The 20322-nt window shown below is 35.4% G+C and overlaps 3 protein-coding genes across 3 annotated transcripts; 2 read left to right on the forward strand and 1 right to left on the reverse strand.

Annotated features, from left to right (window-relative positions):
• The first annotated feature begins 717 nt into the window (after positions 1 to 717).
• On the forward strand, positions 718 to 11401 carry LOC116123893. The gene is made up of 10 exons (XM_031409634.1): positions 718 to 1205; positions 1974 to 2104; positions 2199 to 2447; positions 2620 to 2875; positions 2960 to 3133; positions 9729 to 9995; positions 10283 to 10413; positions 10523 to 10756; positions 10869 to 11124; positions 11205 to 11401. The coding sequence occupies exons 1-10, from the start codon at positions 941 to 943 to the stop codon at positions 11399 to 11401; spliced, it is 2160 nt and encodes a 719-aa protein (XP_031265494.1). The 5' UTR covers positions 718 to 940.
• Positions 11402 to 11854: 453 nt separating this feature from the next.
• LOC116123841 (SKP1-like protein 1B) lies at positions 11855 to 13444 on the forward strand. The gene is made up of 2 exons (XM_031409575.1): positions 11855 to 12285; positions 13127 to 13444. The coding sequence occupies exons 1-2, from the start codon at positions 11986 to 11988 to the stop codon at positions 13298 to 13300; spliced, it is 474 nt and encodes a 157-aa protein (XP_031265435.1). The 5' UTR covers positions 11855 to 11985; the 3' UTR covers positions 13301 to 13444.
• Positions 13445 to 13687: 243 nt separating this feature from the next.
• On the reverse strand, positions 13688 to 17304 carry LOC116123842 (CO(2)-response secreted protease-like). The gene is made up of 9 exons (XM_031409576.1): positions 17067 to 17304; positions 16289 to 16545; positions 16061 to 16172; positions 15446 to 15968; positions 15270 to 15370; positions 14942 to 15184; positions 14738 to 14852; positions 14439 to 14649; positions 13688 to 14353 (listed from the first exon to the last, which is right to left on the reverse strand). Exons 1-9 carry the CDS (start codon positions 17249 to 17251, stop codon positions 13767 to 13769), a joined length of 2334 nt encoding a protein of 777 aa, XP_031265436.1. The 5' UTR covers positions 17252 to 17304; the 3' UTR covers positions 13688 to 13766.
• Between the last annotated feature and the right edge of the window lie 3018 nt (positions 17305 to 20322).

Consider the following 20322-nt stretch of genomic DNA (forward strand, 5'->3'; position numbering starts at 1 on the left):
TTTCAACATCACTTCGTCATCTATGGCTGGAAAGAGAATGAGTTTTATTATTAGTCGATTCTAATAAAGGCTAAAGTAGTTGGCACGATGAGATACAGCTAACTTAATAATGGAATGAACAGAATAGAATTAATAAGCTAATCATATTAATTTATTAAGGGGTAATTAATAGAGAAAATATCTAATAGGATTTGATTAGAAGTTGAATATATATGTCGGTAGACAAGTTAATGTTATTAAACCACAATTGATGGCCTGGTAAAAGAACAGAATGAGGCATTATAAGTTTTTGAGTTCTGAGTCCCTCCGAGTATTAATAGGAGTGGTCATAGGAATTTTTACCTGATCAGTAATTACATAGTTTCAAAAGATTAATTGAGATACACACAAACTAATCCGGACGACGAAAAAAAAAAAGAAAAAAAAAAGTTAACGTTATTAATAAAATCAACATAGCGAGGCTTTAGGATAGAGGTTTATCAACATATATTGGCAAAGCTGCGATATTGGTACAGAGATGGTTGAACTTGAATCTCTGTTAATAATCTAAGAGGCTTCGTTTATCAAAATGATCTGCAGGAGTTTGTCTCTAATATTTTCAATAATCAAGCTTTAATGGCCAGCTAGATTGAGTACTTCTGAATTGTACACTCTCGACTCTCCACCAAGGAGGATCTCAGACTAGATGAAACGTATGGAAGGTCTAGCTAGCTTCAAGTTAAGTTACTGTGATGTGGATTGCTTTAAATGTTTATGTAACCTTCTCCATATGTTGTTGGCTTTAAATGAAATGAAAAGGAGCAGAAATTTGCAGCATATACAGTATATATATGTGCATTGAAATCCATGCAAGGCACACAATTATTTTCTTGGTCTTTCGCTCAATAAAATCGTGTAGCAATAACCACTTTGAAAACCCACAATATTTCTGTCTCTGTCTATGGAATTATCTTCTTCTTCCTCCGTTTTTTGGTTTTCTCTTTGTGTTTTAGTTATTTTTTGCTGCAGAGGAGGAGCAATTGAACTGCCAGGCAATGTAACAGTTAGAGCCCTTTTCATGTTTGGAGATTCAATCGTTGATACAGGCAACAACAACAATCTAACAACGCTGGCTAAGTGTAATTTCCCTCCTTATGGGAGGGACTTCAACGGAGGACAGCCAACCGGAAGATTTTCAAACGGCAAGGTCCCCGCTGACTTCATAGGTTCTGTTTCTCTCTCTATCTCTATCTCTCATTTCTTATCCCTAATATGTAGTTGAATGTGTTTATCTCGGCCCTTTTTTTGGGGGGTGGGGGGGCCATTCGACCTCAATTGGAGGGCATCCATCCATAAATTCATTAATCAAATGGTCTATACCCAAGATCAGAGCTTCTTGGCACAATGGGAGAGGGGAGTCCGTCTACTGTCCAGCCAATGAAAGAAATTTCTTTATAAATATCTATATTTCTGGGGACCTCATTTAGTGATTAGGTTCAATGGTGTGACACATAATGCATCTTGAGGCATAGATCAAACACATCCACAAAAGATTAAGCCAATCAAAAGTGATAGTTCAATTTATTCACACAAATCACAATCCACTAATCCAGTGACTGAAACTTTCCGGCCAGAAAGAGGAGGGAACAAAGATCAATGGTAGGTTTAGGAGCATGTGAATATCTGGTACAGACTAGCAACATCTCATTTATTTAATGCCAACGCCTTTCTTTTTAAATGCATTCATTGCACTTTTATCTTTCATGGAGATAATTTAGCATATGAGGTCCCAACATTTTTATTTTCCTTCTCTTTATAACTAGTGATGTTTCAACATCTGGCTCCCAAAAATTAATTAGGAGTGTATAACTCTGGAATATACTAATTTCAGAACCCATCACGTCTTTGATGGATGAATGATCCAATGGGTTTTTAATTTAGGGCCCAATAAATTTTGTTCTAACTTCTAAGTCTATATTTTTTTTTTTTGATAGTGGAAGAATTGGGAATAAAAGAGCTTTTGCCAGCATATTTGGACCCAAATCTGCAGCCTGAAGATCTTCCCACAGGTGTTAACTTCGCTTCAGGTGGTGCAGGATATGATCCCTTAACGGCAAAAGTGGAGGTAAATACTTCAGTCTATTCACTTTCAAAAGATAAAGATTATTTATTTCAATCTAACTTTATAATTCAATTTTTTTTTTTTCCTAACAAAAAAGACAGCGATACCATTATCCGATCAGTTAAAATTGTTCAAAGAATATACACAGAAGTTGAAGAACATGGTTGGAGAAGAAGAAACAAACACAATCTTCACAAATAGTTTATTTATTGTGGTAGTAGGCAGCAATGACATCGCAAACGTCTATTATAATGCTCACATCAGGCAATTGCAGCTCAGCATCGGTGCTTATACTGACTTTATGGCGAGCTCGGCTTCCAGCTTCTTAAAGGTAATTTTTATTGATTAGTCCTTGTTCAGATTCTTATGACCTTGGTATTGATAGCCTTCTGGTGAGTGGGGATCCTACAGGGTTTTGAAGTTTATAGGGTAGATGGGTTGAAAAATGAAATTGAAAAGATGAATAAATTCATTCATAAACATTAACTTTCTGTGTCTCTTTAAAAATTCTGAAGGAGTTATATCAACTAGGAGCACGACGAATCGGGGCGTTTGGTGTACCGCCGCTTGGATGTTTGCCATCATCAAGAACTGTTGCTGGAAGAGGAAAAAGGGATGAATGTATAAAGGAATACAACCAAGCATCAGAGTTGTTCAATACTAAATTTTCTGTAGCGATTGATTCCCTTAGTAGAAACTTGCCAGATGCCAAAGTGGTTTACATTGATATCTACAACCCTCTGTTTGAGCTCATACAAAACCCCAGAAAATATGGTAAATCATCTTATTTTACCCCTTTTTTAATCCACACATGAGCTGGAGACTTTTGTCTTATTTCCCCTTGATTGTTTTGTTCAGGATTTGAATTTGTGGATAAAGGGTGCTGCGGCTCAGGAACTTTAGAAGCAGCATTTACGTGTAATTCATTGACTCCAACATGTCCTGACGCGTCTATTTATATTTTCTGGGATAGTTATCATCCTGCAGAAAGAACATATAAGATGCTCGTCTCTGAAATTCTGCAAAAATATATCTCGAGTTTCTTGTGATCAAGAGATTCACCTGCTAGCTTCTGTTCTCTTATACTAAGTCTCTTTCCTATTCTCAACAACTCACATTTTCCAAAATACATCTTATTCTCTGCAAAGAATGCATACGTATTAAATTTTAAGCAATTGAGTTTGTAATCTTAAGTTTTATATCAATGAAATTATGATCATCTTGAAAGTTCTGCACCATATATATTGGAAGATGTGCTATGTTAAACATTTCCTCTTAAATTTTAATAAAATGAAGTATTTGGAAAAGTCATGTACTCAAGATTTTATCTGTAAATTTCATGATTATGTACCAGAGTAAGTGACTCCAACTTTGATTACTGAATACTTAGCTTCAATTGATGATTAGCAGCTTTGAGGTATTGTCATTTTGGACTGCAAACGTTTGCTGCTGCTTGTTTCATCTTAGTATGGTATGGGATGTTAATGACAGCTAAAACAACAATCTAAGTCACCCTAAGATGTAATTTTTCACAATTTTATTTACTTGGAATCAATCACACATGAAAATAACAATGACTGTTTGGCTGTTTTAAATAATACCTTCTCAATTTGATATAGCTGAAGGTGAGGGCAGAATCAAGGAGTATATCTTTACCATTTTTTAACTTTAAAGATGATGTTAACTGCAATTAATAAAGATGAAGAATTAGCCCTTTTAACTCGCAGTTTGTGAAATAAAATTCTGAAAGAACTCTCCACCCTATACCAAACAATAGATATTCTAAAATATTACTGTTCAAATCTGCCGACTGTGTTAAAGTCATATTCATTTAATTTTGTACGTTACATCATATAATTTGCACCGACTTGGGCGCGAAAAATCGCTGTTATCTGTACACTAAAAGATGCGTGTTGCAGTAGCGTCGGAAGAGAGTCTGCAGAGAATTTAATGTTAGAATTTTTCCAATTAATTAAAATTTATTGTCCTAAAACTACTACTTAGTCGTTCACTTTTATATATATATAATTTAAATATTTCTCAAAAACCATCGTTATGAGAATTATAGTACATTGTAAGAGTTTGTAACCTTTTAAGAACACAACAATAATAAATTGTTATGGTTGGAGGTTATTGATTAAATTATTTCGTTTCTGCAAATCTCCATGAATATATGAATAATGATATAAATATATACATGTTGATTCTAAGCGATTTACATTACTGATTTTACATGTGGTATCAGAGCCTTTTTTTTAATTTCTGCCTGACATGTAATTGTTTGTTGCAAATTTAGAGTATATTGTATAAAATTGGGACTTTTTAATATTAAAACTGTAACTTTAATAGGACATAACTTCTTGAATAAATCATATCTATTTTCGATTTTTGTGTCATTGGCATCCTTGTTGAAAGAGCTTTCCAACGATATATTATTTGTAAAAAACGGAGTTATGGTTGCAAAGTTATGCTGGTTTAAAGTTTCGGTTAAAATTATCATTTAAGTATTTTCGACAACCATTTACGGCGCCGATTTGGGACGAAAATGTCATTTGGGATGTCACCGACATAGGTCGTACGTCCACGTTCAAGTTTCCCCTCTAAAACGCTGGAAAAATGGTAGGAATTGGGCTATTAAAAACTGTAGAAAATGGGTTAAAAAATTGTATAAATTGGGTCAACGGATCAAATCTATCTAGTCAAGGATAAAACAGGTCAAACTGAACCGATCAAAGTCAAAGGTCAAACCGAGTCATTTCGACTCGATCAAACTCACCCACAACCCAATAAGTCGGGTCAATGAACTAGTCAACGGGGACAAACCGGGTCAGTGAACCAGGTAAAGGTCAACTCGACCTAGTCAAACAGACCCGTGTTGACTTTTGGCGCATGTGTGCGTGTGAAGATGTGCGTGGGGAAGTGTGCTTTGGCGCATGTAGTGCATGGGAGGGTCGTGTCGGCGCGTGACGGCATGTGTAGGAGTGTGTTGTTTTCTGGAGGCGTATGCCGGTGCATGGAGACACGTGGCTGCACGTGGTTGAGTCACAGTGGCGAGTGGGAGTCGGTGACAACGCGTGTGATGGTTTTTTATGATATGTATTAGTCTATTATGCATAAATAATGTGATATTCTTATTTTGATTTATGTTATATTGTGTTATATGCAATAATTCATGTTATAACTATATGATGTTTTATGATCGTATATATTTGATTAATTTAGAGTGGTCATAGCATCTAAGAGCATCTCCAAAAGACTTTTTATATGACTCAAACTCTTTATTATAAAGAGTTTATCCATAAAAACAAAAGTCTAATAGACTCTTTATTCTTTAAATATAAATTAAAGAGTGAATTTGACTCTTTACATTTAGAGAGTCAAATTTCACTCTCTATCATAATTTTAAATAATAAATTACAAGTTTTTATACATTTTATTTATGATTTATCTCTCCTATTAAGTTTTTGTTAGGGCCAAAAATCGTCCTTGGCCCAAATAGGAAAACAGGACCATCTGTGAAGAAGAGACCAGACCCAAATCCCAAAGAGACTCAGGCCAGATTAGTCTCATTCGATATGAGATACGGCCTGCCCAAACCGTCTGGGCATGAGCTTCCCGGTTCCATTTCACTTCCTAGGCCTATAGGCGAGTTCCAAGCCCACGGCCCACTGATCACATTCCTGTTCCTGATCAATCTCTTACTCTAAGTCATTTTCTTGTTCAGAACACTTTCCTATTCGAAGTTACTTTCCTGATCAGAATCACCTTCCTATTCGGACACTGGTAAGACAGCATACCGCGGCCCTAATTCTTCTAGGGTTTGCATCAGAGTCACATTAGGACCCCTACTCCCACCAGGATTGGGAGACCAGACAGTCACTATATAAACAGAGGCCAGCCCTCTCACGAATGAGAGATTACACTACACCTTCACACCTGAAGCTCCTACTTGAGAGCTTCACATCATTGTCGTAGTCACAGTCTCTGACTAGACTTCCGGTAACCTCTCTACTCCCTAGCCCTCACTATATTAGCCTCTTTCAGCCTTGCTGACTTGAGAGTCGGAGTGCCTACGGCAAACACCACCCCGGTGTTTCCCGTTCGCTTCACGCGTTTGTTTATTTACGTGTGCAAGTGCAGCGGATCGCTAGTGGCCTCAACCTCACGGGATCAGACCCCCCTTCCGTACAGGTAGATTTTTACATCTACGGTTTTCTTCTTGAAAAAACATATTCTTTCTCCTAAAATTTAAAGAGTCTATTGGATTTAAATAAAAAATTTGTTATTTATATATAAAAATCAATGAAAATGCTCTTTATTTATATGAAAGACACTCTTTAAAATAAAGAGCACCATTGGGGATGCTCTAAGTTATGATAATATATGCATTAAGTAATATTAATGATGATCATATTAAAGTTAATGACATCGTTTTGTAGTTAATCATGTTAATATAATCATTTTACCCATAGGGAATGTTATATTTTCATGATTAATTAAGATGAAATAGAAATTATTCTTATTTCTTAATTAGCCCACAGGTATTATGAAATATTAATAATTTTTAGTTTCATTATTAAAGGATAATGAATCATAATATGTAATGTCTTTACCCACAAGGAGATTTTATGATATGTCGATTCATTTATGATTTGTTATTTGTTTTACATTGGCAAATTTATAATTGTTGTTGATGGTTTGTGCCTCATAATTTATTTAGTAAGCATATATGTTGATATACTTACAGTTGATCAAACTTTAATGATGGTTGAGGATAAAGTTCTTTATTTAAACGTTTCATGCTTACTTATAGACGGTCTAACATTTTAGAAGTCATCGGATATTCAGACTCAAATTTCGCTGGCTGTGTTGATTCTCGAAAATCAACATCTGGATATGTTTTTATGCTAGCTGGAGGTGCTATATCTTGGAGAAGTACCAAACAATCTTTGGTTGCCACTTCTACTATGGAAGCTGAGTTTGTTTCCTGTTTTGAGACTACTACACAGGGTATTTGGTTGAGAAGTTTCATTTCTGGGCTTGGAGTTGTTGAGTCTATCTCTAAGCCAATAAGGTTGTATTGTGACAATTCAACTACTGTATTCTTTGCTAAGAATAATAAGAGTGGAAGTCGAAGTAAACACATCGACATTAAATACTTAGCAATAAGGGACCACATTAAAGCCAAAGAAGTGCTCATTGAACACATACACACCGAGCAGATGATTGTTGATCCTCTAATAAAAGGCACGCCACTAAAGATGTTCAAGGATCATGTAGTTCAAATGGGATTACGTCTTGCTTTGTCACTATGAGAGGTAATACTTTCATTGGAACAAACATTTGAGGTTTGTTCATAAAGTAATATTCCACATTTAAGCGTTTATTTAGAAAGAGAAAATTACATAATAATACATAGAAGGTAATACTTGTTTAAAATGGGCTTACTGCTATGATTCATGCAATTTTATTTTTCTAATTAAACATAAAGAATATAAAACTACTATGTTGTGGATTGTGTAATAAAAGTTTAGACTAAGTGGGAGAATGTTAGATTTTTAATTAATTAAAATTCATTGCCCTAAAATTACTATTTGGTCCTTCACTTTTATATATATTATTTTATATAAAATTTAAACTCTTGAGCAGTTTTTAGCAGTTATCCCCAGTCTTTGATGGAAGACTTCTGCGTGTTTTAAAAGGAGAACAGTTACAAGTCTCCAATACATGCAATTATTCTGATTTCTCAAAAACCATCGTTCTAAGAATTGCAGTGCATTGGAAGAGTCTGTAACCTTTGAAGAACACGGCAACAACAAATTGTTATAGCTGGAGGTTAGTGATTAAATTATTTCACTTCTGCAAATCTCCATGAATATATGAACATGTATATGAATAATGGTATAAATATATACATGTTGATTTTGAGTGATTTACATTACTGGTTTTAACATTTAAAGCAAGCATCAGAGCTATTTAATGACAAATTTTTATTTATATAACAAAAAGTAAAAATAAAAAAAAGCAACCGAGTTTCAATACTGTAGCTTCAAGCCAATATGGTTATTTGGTTCCTTATGATCAACTTAATTTGAAAGAATTCTAATATATAGTTTAATTGTTTTCTGGTTTCTTTTCACCTGAAATTTGGTTTATATTTCAACTGATTAGATGTTCAAGTAGTAACTATACATAGATAGAGGAGGTGAAACCGTGAAAGAACCCAGGCATTCACATATTTGTGAGGTTTAAGTTAAAATAAACATAAAATATGATTGGCAAAAAAAAGTTTAATGAAGCCGTTTAGCATTTATAAGTATGTGTATGTGAATATTTAAGAGAAATTCAATCAACAACAATATGGACATAATTTTCTGACTTGATAGGCAGATTTTTTCATGACACCAAAATCAGTCAGTTATATCGATAAAAGATCAATTAAATAACTTCAAGGAGTACTTGGGAAAGCTTAAAGCGGTTGTTGGAGAAAAGAGCCCAAAAAATAATATGAAATAGCCTGTTTCTACTGTCGTCAGCGAATAATGACATTGCATTCATCTACTTCACCCCCTCTTCCGAATATGATGTTTCTTCTTACACTTCTCTTGTAGTTTGAGTTAGCTGGACTTCAACTTTAATTTTTAAAGGTAAATTTACATTGACTTGGACTTGGAGTAGGAAAGATAGCTGTTTTGGGTACATTTTACCGTTAAGTTGGCTACCATCAGCAAAAAGTATCGAGGATGTGTACAGAAGGTGTTAACCAAGCAGCGCAGTTGTCCGAGATAAACACACTCAAAATCACCCTTCCCCAAGCTGAGATACTCTCTACATTGACGTCTACAAGCGTTTCCTTGATCTCATCTAGAAAAGTAGTTTAGTTACATATTCTTTTTCTCTGCTTATCCAAGCTTGAAGTAGTGTTATAACTTTTTTGTTTTTGTTATTTTATAATTCCAGACTTTCATGTTCCCGATAGATAGAATTAGAGGATGTTGTTACTCGGAAACAGGGCAACTTTGTAATCCGTCTCAGTTATTCTGCCGGATTTGAAGAACAGTTTCCCCTGATTAGTTTTCACTTTCCCCACTTATTTTCTTTCTGCTTTACATTGTATTTATTCTTTCCATATCCAGATTTATCTTTACGAGATCTAGTTCTTATGTAAGAGCCATTGGTTTAAGCTTTACAAACAGACTCCCGCTCAAGATCACCATTGATCATCATCAATCATGTATCAGTCTTCTCTGAACTTAAATTAATTTCCTTGTGCATATATTTCCGGTAAATTAGCATATATAATTTGGAGCAACGGTAGTCCCCTTTTCTTGCATAAGTTAGAACTAGAAATATACATACTTGAAATGAAATCTCACACAGGCTGAAGCTTACGGGTAAATCTCTAACTTAATCTGAACCTAAAATGCATGACCTAAGGAAAAGGCGATTTATCTTTCACGTAACAAATTATTAAAAGCTTATGTTATTTCTCAAGTCTGGCTATTCGGTGTATAAAATCTTGAGGTAAGACGAAAAATGATATTCATAAACAAATCATTCTCTTCTTGTTTCAGTTGAGGCCTAACTAATTAAAAGACAATGTCTTCCATCATTTTAAAGGCGCTATATTTCTTCTCTTACTCTGCTTCAATATGTTGTCTTTTGGTCATTACCATATTTCAAGTCTATACATCTGAAGCTACAGTAAAGCTCCAGGACAATGTGACAATTTCAGCTATTTTCATGTTTGGGGATTCCATAGTTGATACAGGAAACAACAACAACAAACTGAATGCAGTTGCTAGGAGCAATTTCCCACCCTACGGAAGGGATTTCATGGGAGCAAAGCCAACAGGGAGGTTTAGCAATGGAAAGATTCCGTCCGACCTAATTGGTATCAATCAAATGTATTTCTCTTTATTATAAAAAAGCTAATTAATAGAACATGATAGAGTCTTTAAGAAGACAAATGTTGATTAATTATTAATACAAAATGACTTCCACATTAAAACTGTTCCCTTGATTAGAAGAGATGTGAAAAGGGTGAAAATATGATATTGAACATGCACAGAAAATTTTGAACACAGGGGTTTGCTTAGAAAATCTGAAAGATATTGCTGTAGACTATAGGATCATCGTTTATGAAATTCTTTAATTAATTTCAAATACAAACTCTTTCAGTGGAAACATTGGGAATTAAAGAGGTGTTGCCGGCATATCTTGATCCAGATATACAAACTAAAGACCTCCTCACAGGAGTAAGCTTTGCTTCGGCCGGGGCAGGATATGATCCTGTGACATCTTGGCTAGTGGTACAAATAAATTTAAAATTTTTATCTGAAAACTTGTAAAATTAACTTTTAATTAATTGTAAGTAATTGACATGTTTATTTTATTTCTTATTATGTTTAATTCGATCAGTCAGCTATATCTCTAACAAAGCAATTACAACTGTTCGAAGAATGTATGGAAAGGGTGAAAGAATCTGTTGGAGAAGAAAGAGCAAGAAACATTACAGCCAATAGTGTAAGTATAGTATCAGCAGGTAGTAATGACATTGCCAACACATATTTTCTCCTTCTTTTCCGAATATTAGAGTTCAATATTTCTTCTTATGCTGATCTTTTGGCTACCTCAGCTTCACTCTTTCTTGAGGTAAGCTAAATTCTAATAGACACTACAGTACTCTCTACCATGCCATGAACAGTACTCAAATATCAACAAACTAATTAAACCCACTTTACTTTGGCATATAATCAATTGGAAGGGACTATACAAACAGGGAGCTCGAAAGATCGGCGTCTTGGGGTCACCACCCTTAGGATGTATGCCATCTTCAAGAACTGTTAGAGGAGGACATGACAGAAATTGTGTAACATACTACAATGAAGCAGCACAATTGTTTAACTCTAAGATGAAAGTAGTGCTGGATAACCTTAACAAAAAATATCCCCAATCCAGGATGGTCTTCATTGATGGCTACACCATAATGAATGATATCATCCAAAATCCAAAGAAATATGGTAATCCATTATTTGAACAGGAGTATTTGGTTTAAACAAGACTGAGTTCACTTAACAAATTATTTAATTGTTTATGTCAGGATTTGAAGTTGCTGATAGAGGATGTTGTGGTACGGGTACATTTGAAGTAGCAGCTACCTGTAATCAATGGAGTTTGTTTACATGTACTAATGCCTCCAAGTATGTTTTCTGGGACAGTTACCACCCAACGGAAGAAACCTACAGAATCCTCATGGATTACCTCTTCCCAGATATGCTAAACCAGTTGTTTTCCTAATTTTGTAATAACATTATGTTGTATCACTTCCGTCTGATCCTCTCCAGACTTGGATCAGGATGAAAGCTTGAAATTCTACTCATGTCTATCAGATTTCCTCAAGTGCTTGTGAAAAATATGTAGCTTTCACTGCTTTTACTTCTTCCTGCAATTAACAAGGGAACCTGCATATAAAATATAAAATTTTGACAATGACACCAGTAAAACCATTGAAATTCTGATTTCCATTGAGCCTCAACAATAGTTGAAGGGCTTGATGATTTTTAATAAAGTTGCTTTATATTCCTTTTGGCCCAAAAAGCTGTTAGCAATTATAAGCCCATCAAAAAGGGCAAAATAGTATTTCCATCCAAGAATACATACGTGGCAAAATCATCCCCGTTGATTAAATCATCCATTGTTTATCACTTTGTTCTTGTCCAACCCGGAGACAGACACCTTGATTACTCTCTCTTATCTTTATCTATATATACACTATTTATTTTATTTTAAAGATTACTATTTCAGTTTGAAATCGTGGGGGAGATATCTATTTAGGGTTTCTGATATATTGGATCCATCGGTTGATTGATCAATTCGAAAGAATGTCAACGAGCAAGAAAATTACTCTGAAAAGCTCCGATGGTGAGGCGTTCGAGGTAGATGAAGTGGTGGCTTTGGAATCGCAGACGATAAAGCATATGATAGAGGACGATTGCGCCGACAACGGAATTCCTCTTCCTAATGTAACCAGCAAGATCCTCTCCAAGGTCATCGAGTACTGCAAGAAGCACGTTGAGGCTACCAAGGCCGACGATCGTGCAGCCGGCGTCGACGAAGAACTCAAGGCCTGGGATGCCGAGTTCGTCAAAGTCGATCAGGCTACCCTTTTCGATCTCATCCTCGTTAGACTTCTTTCTCCCTTCCTTTTTATTTAATTGATTCTTTGTAATTGATTATTCGGGTTTGTCGATTGCTTCGACTTTTAATCAAAATCGATTGGATTTAACCTAAATATAAATTCCTCTAATTGTTAAATCAGAACGAAGATTTGCTTGGGAAAGATTTTTAATTAGGTATTTCTGGTGCTTGGGGAACATTTTAATTAGGTATTCCTTTGATTGGGAAATTATTTAATTAGGTATTCCTGTTGTTGGGAAAGTTTTTAATTAGGTATTCTTCTGGTTGGGAAAGATTTTAATTGGTATTCCTCCTTGGTCAATGGTTTCAAAAGAGGATAAGCTATTGGTTGTAATGTCTATCTCTATGCATTTGTTGTTTAAAAGTTGTGTATTTTTCATGTCCTTGTAATGATATGTGTATGTTTCTCCTTGTCATGATATTAAAATTTGAATTGATGAATTCATGCAAAGTTTGCAAATCCGCTGATTCTTGCTGTGTATATACCATATTAACTTTCTCCGTTGAAGAAGTGTATAAACTTCTTGCACTGTGTTATAAAGAAGTTGTTTTCTTCTCATGTTAATTATTGCGTAACTTCTGCTGCATTTTTTTTTTTTTAACCTAGTCTTTTGTATTCCATTGTAATGACCATATTGACTCTGTGTTGGAGATTCATGTATCATATTTTCAGTTGTTCCTACTTCAACGATAGCGCTTTAACGTTGTTTTGATCTTGAATCTCAACATATAAGGATATAAGGTGCTGCATCTTGAATTGTTTTTATCTATTCCCTATACCATTTTAATGTGCACACTTGTTTGTATTTGTGTTTTGCTTTTTAGGCTGCAAACTATCTCAACATCAAGAGCTTGCTGGACCTGACTTGCCAGACAGTTGCAGACATGATTAAGGGAAAAACTCCAGAGGAGATTCGCAAAACATTCAACATTAAGAATGACTTTACTCCAGAAGAGGAGGAGGAGGTTCGCCGGGAGAATCAGTGGGCTTTTGAGTGAAAATTCTGAAGTGAACAATATGTAATTCTGTCTTTTGTTTTTTTTTTTTTCTTTGGACATGTGTTTACTGGAACTTCCTTAGTAAAGTGTTAAACGATTGTTATTTGGCTTCCGTATTGTTCCAACCCCCATTCTGTTTTCCTATTGTGGTGTCCTTTTGAATCCTGTTATTTATGTTAATATAGTATATATATTCCACCAACCTTTTTTCTTTCCCTCTCTTTTACCCGTTCAAGGTTATGTTTAGCTATTACTTTTACATAAATGACGTGTATGTAGCATTTCTTTTGCCCTCTGTATTAGAGGCTGATGATTATGACGCTAGGTGTGCAGACATTGTTAATGTGGTATGTATCGACAGGTACAATTGGAATATTGGGTTTCTGGAATTATATTGAAGATTTATTCACAACTTATATTTGCTTTTAAATCTTCCCTTGAAACTTATGAGATACATTGTTTTTTTTTAATGAGTGACAACGGTCCTGCTGTTCTCACTGCTAACTGCAAATGGGCTCCGAACTTTGTATTTTCCATTAGACCATGTGATTGATCCAAATAAATCTTCCTTCAGCGATGATAGGGTAGAAGAGAAAGTCACTTGGTAACTCAACTGTTGTCCGCTCTTCGTAAATGGCAGTTTGTCTGGGATCACCTTCACATTTAGTCCTTGAGGTGCATCAACAGTTACAGCATAGATTTTTTCATTAGCTCCTGCAACGTTTGTGAGAGTCCTACTTACAGTTCTTCCCTCTTTCCCTTTGAAACTTGAGATTGCTATTGATGGATGGTTGATAGTTGATATAAGATCAATACTTGACTCTTTGGGACAGGTGAAATCTTCTGGAACAGATTTTGCGATGCTTTTGATTTTTGATACATTATAACCGTAGTAACACAGAAAATTCAAGTAGTCAACCTCAGTGGTCTCGTAAATCAGCCCTGGTTGTAGTGGTGCGGTTGTACCGATTTCTCCTGCACCAATATCATAAGGTGTTGCTATTGATCCTGAATCTGTAGTTATTGGGGCCTTCAAATTGTTTAGTTGAATTGCTGCAAAAACCAACAGAATGTTACAGATGAGTCGAAATTCAAGCTTCATTATATGCATGTGGTTGTTAGACTTAGATCTCTTCACCTGTAGTCATGATAGCTGATTTGATTGCAGAGGGGCTCCATGTCGGATTCTGAGATTTAACGGTTGCAGCAATTCCAGATACGTGCGGGCATGACATTGAAGTTCCTGAGATCATATTGAATTCAGGGGGTTCTTTACCTTTTGGAGCGGCGGTTGTATCATTCCCCATCCAAGCTGCAAGTATGTTAACTCCTGGTGCTGCAATATCAGGCTGCATGAAATGACGATAGCTGGTTAATAAATCTGTGTGGAAGGATTATTCAGTTCCATATAGTAATCCAGACAGAATGAAGCTTTACCTTGATAATGTTCCTGGTCATGAATGAAGGACCTCTAGCTGAGAAGTATGCTATGACAGGCGCCGGCTTATATTCTGTCACTGATACAGTGGGTAAAATTGTTGCCACTGGATCTCTGCAGAAAGTTCAAAATTCACCACAGATAAGCATCTTCGAAGATTAAAAGATCTAGCAACTGATACAAACTAATCGACAATTTATCACCTGGTTGAGTTGATATAGGAAATGATCTGTTCCTTGTCCTTCGAACTGATCACAGTAACGGGCGATACTCCAAAAGTGGTCACCACTACACTTGATTCGTCATCAACCACAATTGCACCAACACCTCCAAGAGTCTGCACCTGGTCCATTTTACCTTCTATAGAATTCATCCCATTATCATTGTCACAAAGAACAATCTTCCCTTTTACCAGAGTTTCATTCAATGTTGTTGCACCACAATTTCTGAATTGCACAAGTTTTATAAGCATGAAAATGTGATATGCTTACAATAGAAATAAATTAAATGTTTCTAAATCCATTCATATACCTAGCTTCAGTTTCGTCTGCGTCCATTTTCTTGGCTGACTTAGCATAAATCAGTGGGTATACAGGAGACTTTTTGAGATCAGAAAAATTTATGCCTCCACCCTGTAAGTAAAATCAAGAAGTTATTATTTTATGATTAAAAAAAATTAACCTCAAATTTTAATTGAACATCAATACCTTAATAACTTTGTTTCCACCCAACACAATATCAGACTCAAAAACTCTGTCAATTGTTGAAGCAGCAACAGTCAAAATCCAGGGTGCAACGTTGACAACTGATGCACTAGTAGGCCCATCATTCCCTGCGGAGCAGACCACGGTGATCCCATGCTGCACCGCATGGAATGCTCCTAATGCGATCGGATCATTGGTAAAATCAAGATAAACTCCTGCCCGGGCACCAATTGATAAGGAAAGAACATCCACACCGTCCGCAATTGCATCATCAAATGCTGCTAGTATATTAGATCCAGTGCATCCATAATCAGGAGAACATACCCTATATACAGCAATCCTTGAGGCAGGTGAGCCACCTTTGGCGGAACCTGCAGCAAGGCCATAGTAAGAAGCATTTACAACTCGTCCAGCTGCAGTTGAAGCCACATGGGTGCCGTGGCCATAAGTGTCTCTTGGTGCTTTTGTGTGGAACGCCGCCCCTGGATCGTCTTCTATTTCGTAAGCTCTTGCTCCAATTATCTTTCTGTTACAAGCCAAATATTGGTGAGTAAAATAAGTCCATAAATGATGATACTGTAACGACATCATATGTAAAGCTAATATTTTGTGTTTTACTTATTGCACTTGAAGGATTTGTCATCGTCTCCGACCGCACAGGTTCCATTCCAACGTGTTGGAATTGGACCCATATCTTTGTCATTGAAACTCTCTGACTCCGGCCAGATTCCTATCGTTCCATGTATAATATTAAATTTGAATCAAGCTTTTTTGGAAAAAAACAATAATAATAATAATAAAGGTAATTAATACTGCAATGTAATTCTTGTATGTAGGTTTACTCACCTGTATCTAGAATGCCAATAACAGTATCTGATCCCTGAGACGGGGACTCGGAGTCAGTTGGGTTGAAGTCGATCAAGAGATCATCTTGGTACTTCAAGAAGTCCCATGAACGAGTTGTGTGGAGTTGTAATACGGGATCGGGAAACACAGACACAACTCCTGCTTTTTTAGAAAGTGCATGGGCCTCTTCTGATGACAAACGAGCTGCGAACCCAGAGAAGCCATGTCCATAACTGTATAGCAGAGCGTTTTGTTTCCTGTAACAAATAAAGTTTCAACTTAATATCAACCCATAATTGACCCAATCTTCATTTAGAGTTGTATTAATAGTAGCCAGTAGGCTCAACTATATTAACAGGGAAGCACAGATACATACAGGCGACAACAGAAGCTACAAAATTCTGAGGCATATGCATGCATTCTTAGGAGACAAGAAACTAATTAATAAGAAGCAAAGTCTATCTTCGTTTGATTTCAACTTATTTGGAAATTTTTCTGATACATAAAAGGAGCAGTTTCATAAATGTTTCTTGAATCATGCAGAGGTGGGGTCCCAGGGGAGTTGAAGAAATTAAAGGTGTGATCTCATTAAGATAGGATTCTTCGTTATACATAATCATTGCATGCTAATGTGATTGACTACCAAAGCAGCTAAGTAGTTCCTTAATTAGTGCACATGGCATGGCATTAGTTGTCTCTACAGGAAAACTACTTATTAACGTTATGAATTGACAATTAATAAGAAACAAACAGTGAAAATTTCAAAGAGTAGACTCACCGTTTTGACACAGAGGCCAGTAGCTGAGCATGCTCGTGCCTTAACGAACCACTTGGCGAAGCCACTGCTCCCATATACACGATATAAACCCCATTATTCTTGGTTTGATCTGCTCTCGTAACAACAAAGAACGAGAAAAGCAAGACACAGAATACTGAAAAAAAAACAATAGTGAGGCCTTTCATGGCTTGAGTTTGCTAACTCTCTAATTCTGCAATGGCTCTAATGAAGAAAAACTTCCAGCAAAGCTAGTGGTATAAATAGCGATATGATGGTAAGTTGTGTGTAAACTGTTCACAGCTCTAAATCCGATAAGATTCACCTAAAGTGCGATGCTGCTTATCTAATGCGCCCATTTACAGGTGGGTAAGGTCAATGGTGGTGGTGGAGCGTGAAAGAAAGTGGAGGGTGGAGTTATCTCAATATATAATCATGCAACCACTACGAGAACTCTTATCAAAATCTCTGAGTTTAGTTAAAAATTTCGTAATTGAACTACCCATGCCATTTTGGTGGAAACCTTGCTCCAATCTCTACCTAGCTAGGAGGAATATTAGATTATCACTGTAAGCTTTTCTTACAGATATAAAGTGAAAGTATGCAACACTGATCATGTCCATTTGATTACTTTATTAAATATAAATTTCAACTTTCAGGTGTTGAAGTCTACAGTCTATGCCTGTTGTTGGGTTGGTGGTACTAATGAGAATGAGTGTTTTCAATTTAATAAATTGAGCAAATAATTAGACCCTACAAGAATCCTCTGGGCAAACAAATTTTCCAATATGAAGGTAAGCCTTGGGGGACGGTATCATCTTGATGGTGCTTTTCAGAATCACACACTTAAATTCCTGAGAGAAGAGAGTGGAGTGAGACTGATTTAATTACGTGTGGAAATGATATCTTCCAACTTCAAAGGCACGCTCAGTACTATATTTCATCATTTTATTTTCTGGTTTGATGAATGACAGTAAACTGGGTTGCGAATCAAGCAACACGACAATGTAGAAAGTGGCCACTGACTCACTACTAAAGTGCTAATAATGTTCTTTGACCTTAGCATTTTAATCGACTAAAGACATTTTTCCACCCAAATTTTGGTGATTATCATTTCTCGCCCGAACTTTGAAAAAAACATATTTCCACCCATTGTTAAAATTCAGACGTTGTTTTTAACGGCAAAAAGTTATTCTCATCAGTTCACACAATATATATTATAGAATTAATGTTATTTACAGTTTTACACCTCTAATTACAAACACATAAAATTACTTTCACCAATTTGAAAATTAGCCATTTAAACCCCCTATCTTCAACTCATATAATAATTACAATGAAGGTTTCATTTTTAAAGTACTTGTGTTTCCATACAAATTTAAAATTCTATATATTATTTTTAAAACTTATAATAATACATGTTAATTAAATATTTATAAAACTACAAAAAAAAAATTTCATTAAAATTGTATATATTTTATGAAATTATATAATAATATAGTTTCTGAACAAAACCGAAAAAATTGTTAGAAAAAAAAAAATCCAAAAATACAAAATTGTGAAAATTTTAAAAAAGGGAAGTTACAAAAACTAAATAAAAATCAGTTGGACTGAGCTAAATGCAATTCAGGCCAAATCGCACCAGATTAACCCTAACTTTAATATAAATCAAACAAGCGGTGAAAAATAAATTTAATAAAGTTTGGTTGGGAAAATATTTATTCAACTTTGTTAAAAATTATAAAATCAAGTAGTAAAGGAACGGAGATTAAAAATGGATGGCAAAATGTGTTTTTCAAAGTTCATGGGTGGGAAAATATCCTTTGGTCAAACTTCGGGTGGAAAAGTGTCGGTCAGGCAAGGCAATAAGAATCCCACGTCTAGTTCCATTTTTCCGAATTAAGTCACTCATTGATTATGAGTGCGCCACTATTTTCTTTGCTTCGTCAGGGTATGAGAATAAGTCAAAGGTGGAATCCACATCCTTCAACTACCAGTACCATTATTTTTCATGTGGCCATTCTTTCTTTCAGAATATCCCAACATTTCGAAAGAATTTCAGATGGCCCTAATTCCTTTTTCTTTTGTTTTTTTTAGCCTGGCCTGATAATAAAATGGATTCATTTGCAATTCATTTCTCAAGTCATCAATTCAGAGACGGGCCTTTACCCATTGGAACATTATGATTGGACCACCATTGACATTGAATTTAAGATTAGGTTTGGTGGAGATTATTCTGGGAGTAGCCCCACCTCCCGATCAAAATTCAACGACAAAAATATCTCACAAATAACTTCCGCAGCTTATTTTTGAATAATGGCGTGGATACAGAAACCTAAAAGTTGTGTAAGCAGAGAGAAGTTATTAGCTACACTCCAAGGAAATATAGGCCAGCACCTGTCGGTAACATTTGGCAAGGGAAGATTTGTCAATGAATGATCTGTCATATTTAATTCTTGATAGTCAAAGTTAGCTGTAAAAGACTTACATTAACTACATGAAGAAGAAAGCAACATACGTAAGTAGCGGAGAGTTGGTGAGGTTTATAGATATACAAAAACGATCACGATCGATAACTATCAAAATGTATATACTTCTGTCATCTAATATTGTCGATTTTTGTAGGTCTGAAAATAAATTTAATGGTGGATAATACGACACCACACAAACAAGTCTTGTACAACCTGAAACCAAGAAATTACGCTTGTTATGAGGAATAGCCGGGAAGGTTTTGCTTGTAGACTGGTGAAAACTTCTTATGAGCTGCTTGAAATATGATTATATCCTATAAACCCTACTTTTCTAGTAGCTCCAAGTTCAAATATTTCTATGAACTACGATTACCATATATGGAACTTTCCTTATAGAAGGCTAGCAAAAATATTACCGAATTTTTTTTTTAACACAAATTAAGCAACCAGCTCCAAGTATCTTTGCAAAGCTCTGACTTGACTTCATATCCAACTACTTGTAGTTTTCTGAACTGAGCCTCAGGTTTCTAAGCGCATAAAAACAACTTTGGTGTGTAATACTGATACCAACTAATAACCTGAGCGTTAGGTTTGTGATGACATAAGCCCTGATATAAATGTTTTAACAAATTAGGTTGTATTTCTTTAAAATAAACATTGAATAAAAAGGTTTAATTCATCAACCATTCTCTTGAAAAGTGAAAAAAGTTTTCAAAAATTATAAATACCCTTAAAGAACCGTCTTGTCATGCATTACTTAATAAACGATGGTTATGAGCTTTTAACCA

The sequence above is a fragment of the Pistacia vera genome, unplaced genomic scaffold (genome assembly GCF_008641045.1).
Source record: "Pistacia vera cultivar Batoury unplaced genomic scaffold, PisVer_v2 Contig146, whole genome shotgun sequence".
NCBI classification, from domain to species: Eukaryota; Viridiplantae; Streptophyta; class Magnoliopsida; order Sapindales; family Anacardiaceae; genus Pistacia; species Pistacia vera.

What these genes read in the sequence shown, in the direction of transcription:
- LOC116123893 (XM_031409634.1), top strand. Translation starts at nt 941, where the DNA reads ATGGAATTATCTTCTTCTTCCTCCGTTTTTTGGTTTTCTCTTTGTGTT. An exon ending in CTGTGACATCTTGGCTAGTG is followed by an intron (nt 10,414 to 10,522) that starts GTACAAATAAAT and finishes TAATTCGATCAG; the next exon opens with TCAGCTATATCTCTAACAAA. An exon ending in CCAAAATCCAAAGAAATATG is followed by an intron (nt 11,125 to 11,204) that starts GTAATCCATTAT and finishes TGTTTATGTCAG; the next exon opens with GATTTGAAGTTGCTGATAGA.
- LOC116123841 (XM_031409575.1), top strand. Translation starts at nt 11,986, where the DNA reads ATGTCAACGAGCAAGAAAATTACTCTGAAAAGCTCCGATGGTGAGGCG. An exon ending in CCCTTTTCGATCTCATCCTC is followed by an intron (nt 12,286 to 13,126) that starts GTTAGACTTCTT and finishes TTTGCTTTTTAG; the next exon opens with GCTGCAAACTATCTCAACAT.
- LOC116123842 (XM_031409576.1), bottom strand. Translation starts at nt 17,251, where the DNA reads ATGAAAGGCCTCACTATTGTTTTTTTTTCAGTATTCTGTGTCTTGCTT. An exon ending in AAATCCTTCAAGTGCAATAA is followed by an intron (nt 15,969 to 16,060) that starts GTAAAACACAAA and finishes GGCTTGTAACAG; the next exon opens with AAAGATAATTGGAGCAAGAG. An exon ending in GTGGAAACAAAGTTATTAAG is followed by an intron (nt 15,371 to 15,445) that starts GTATTGATGTTC and finishes TTTTACTTACAG; the next exon opens with GGTGGAGGCATAAATTTTTC.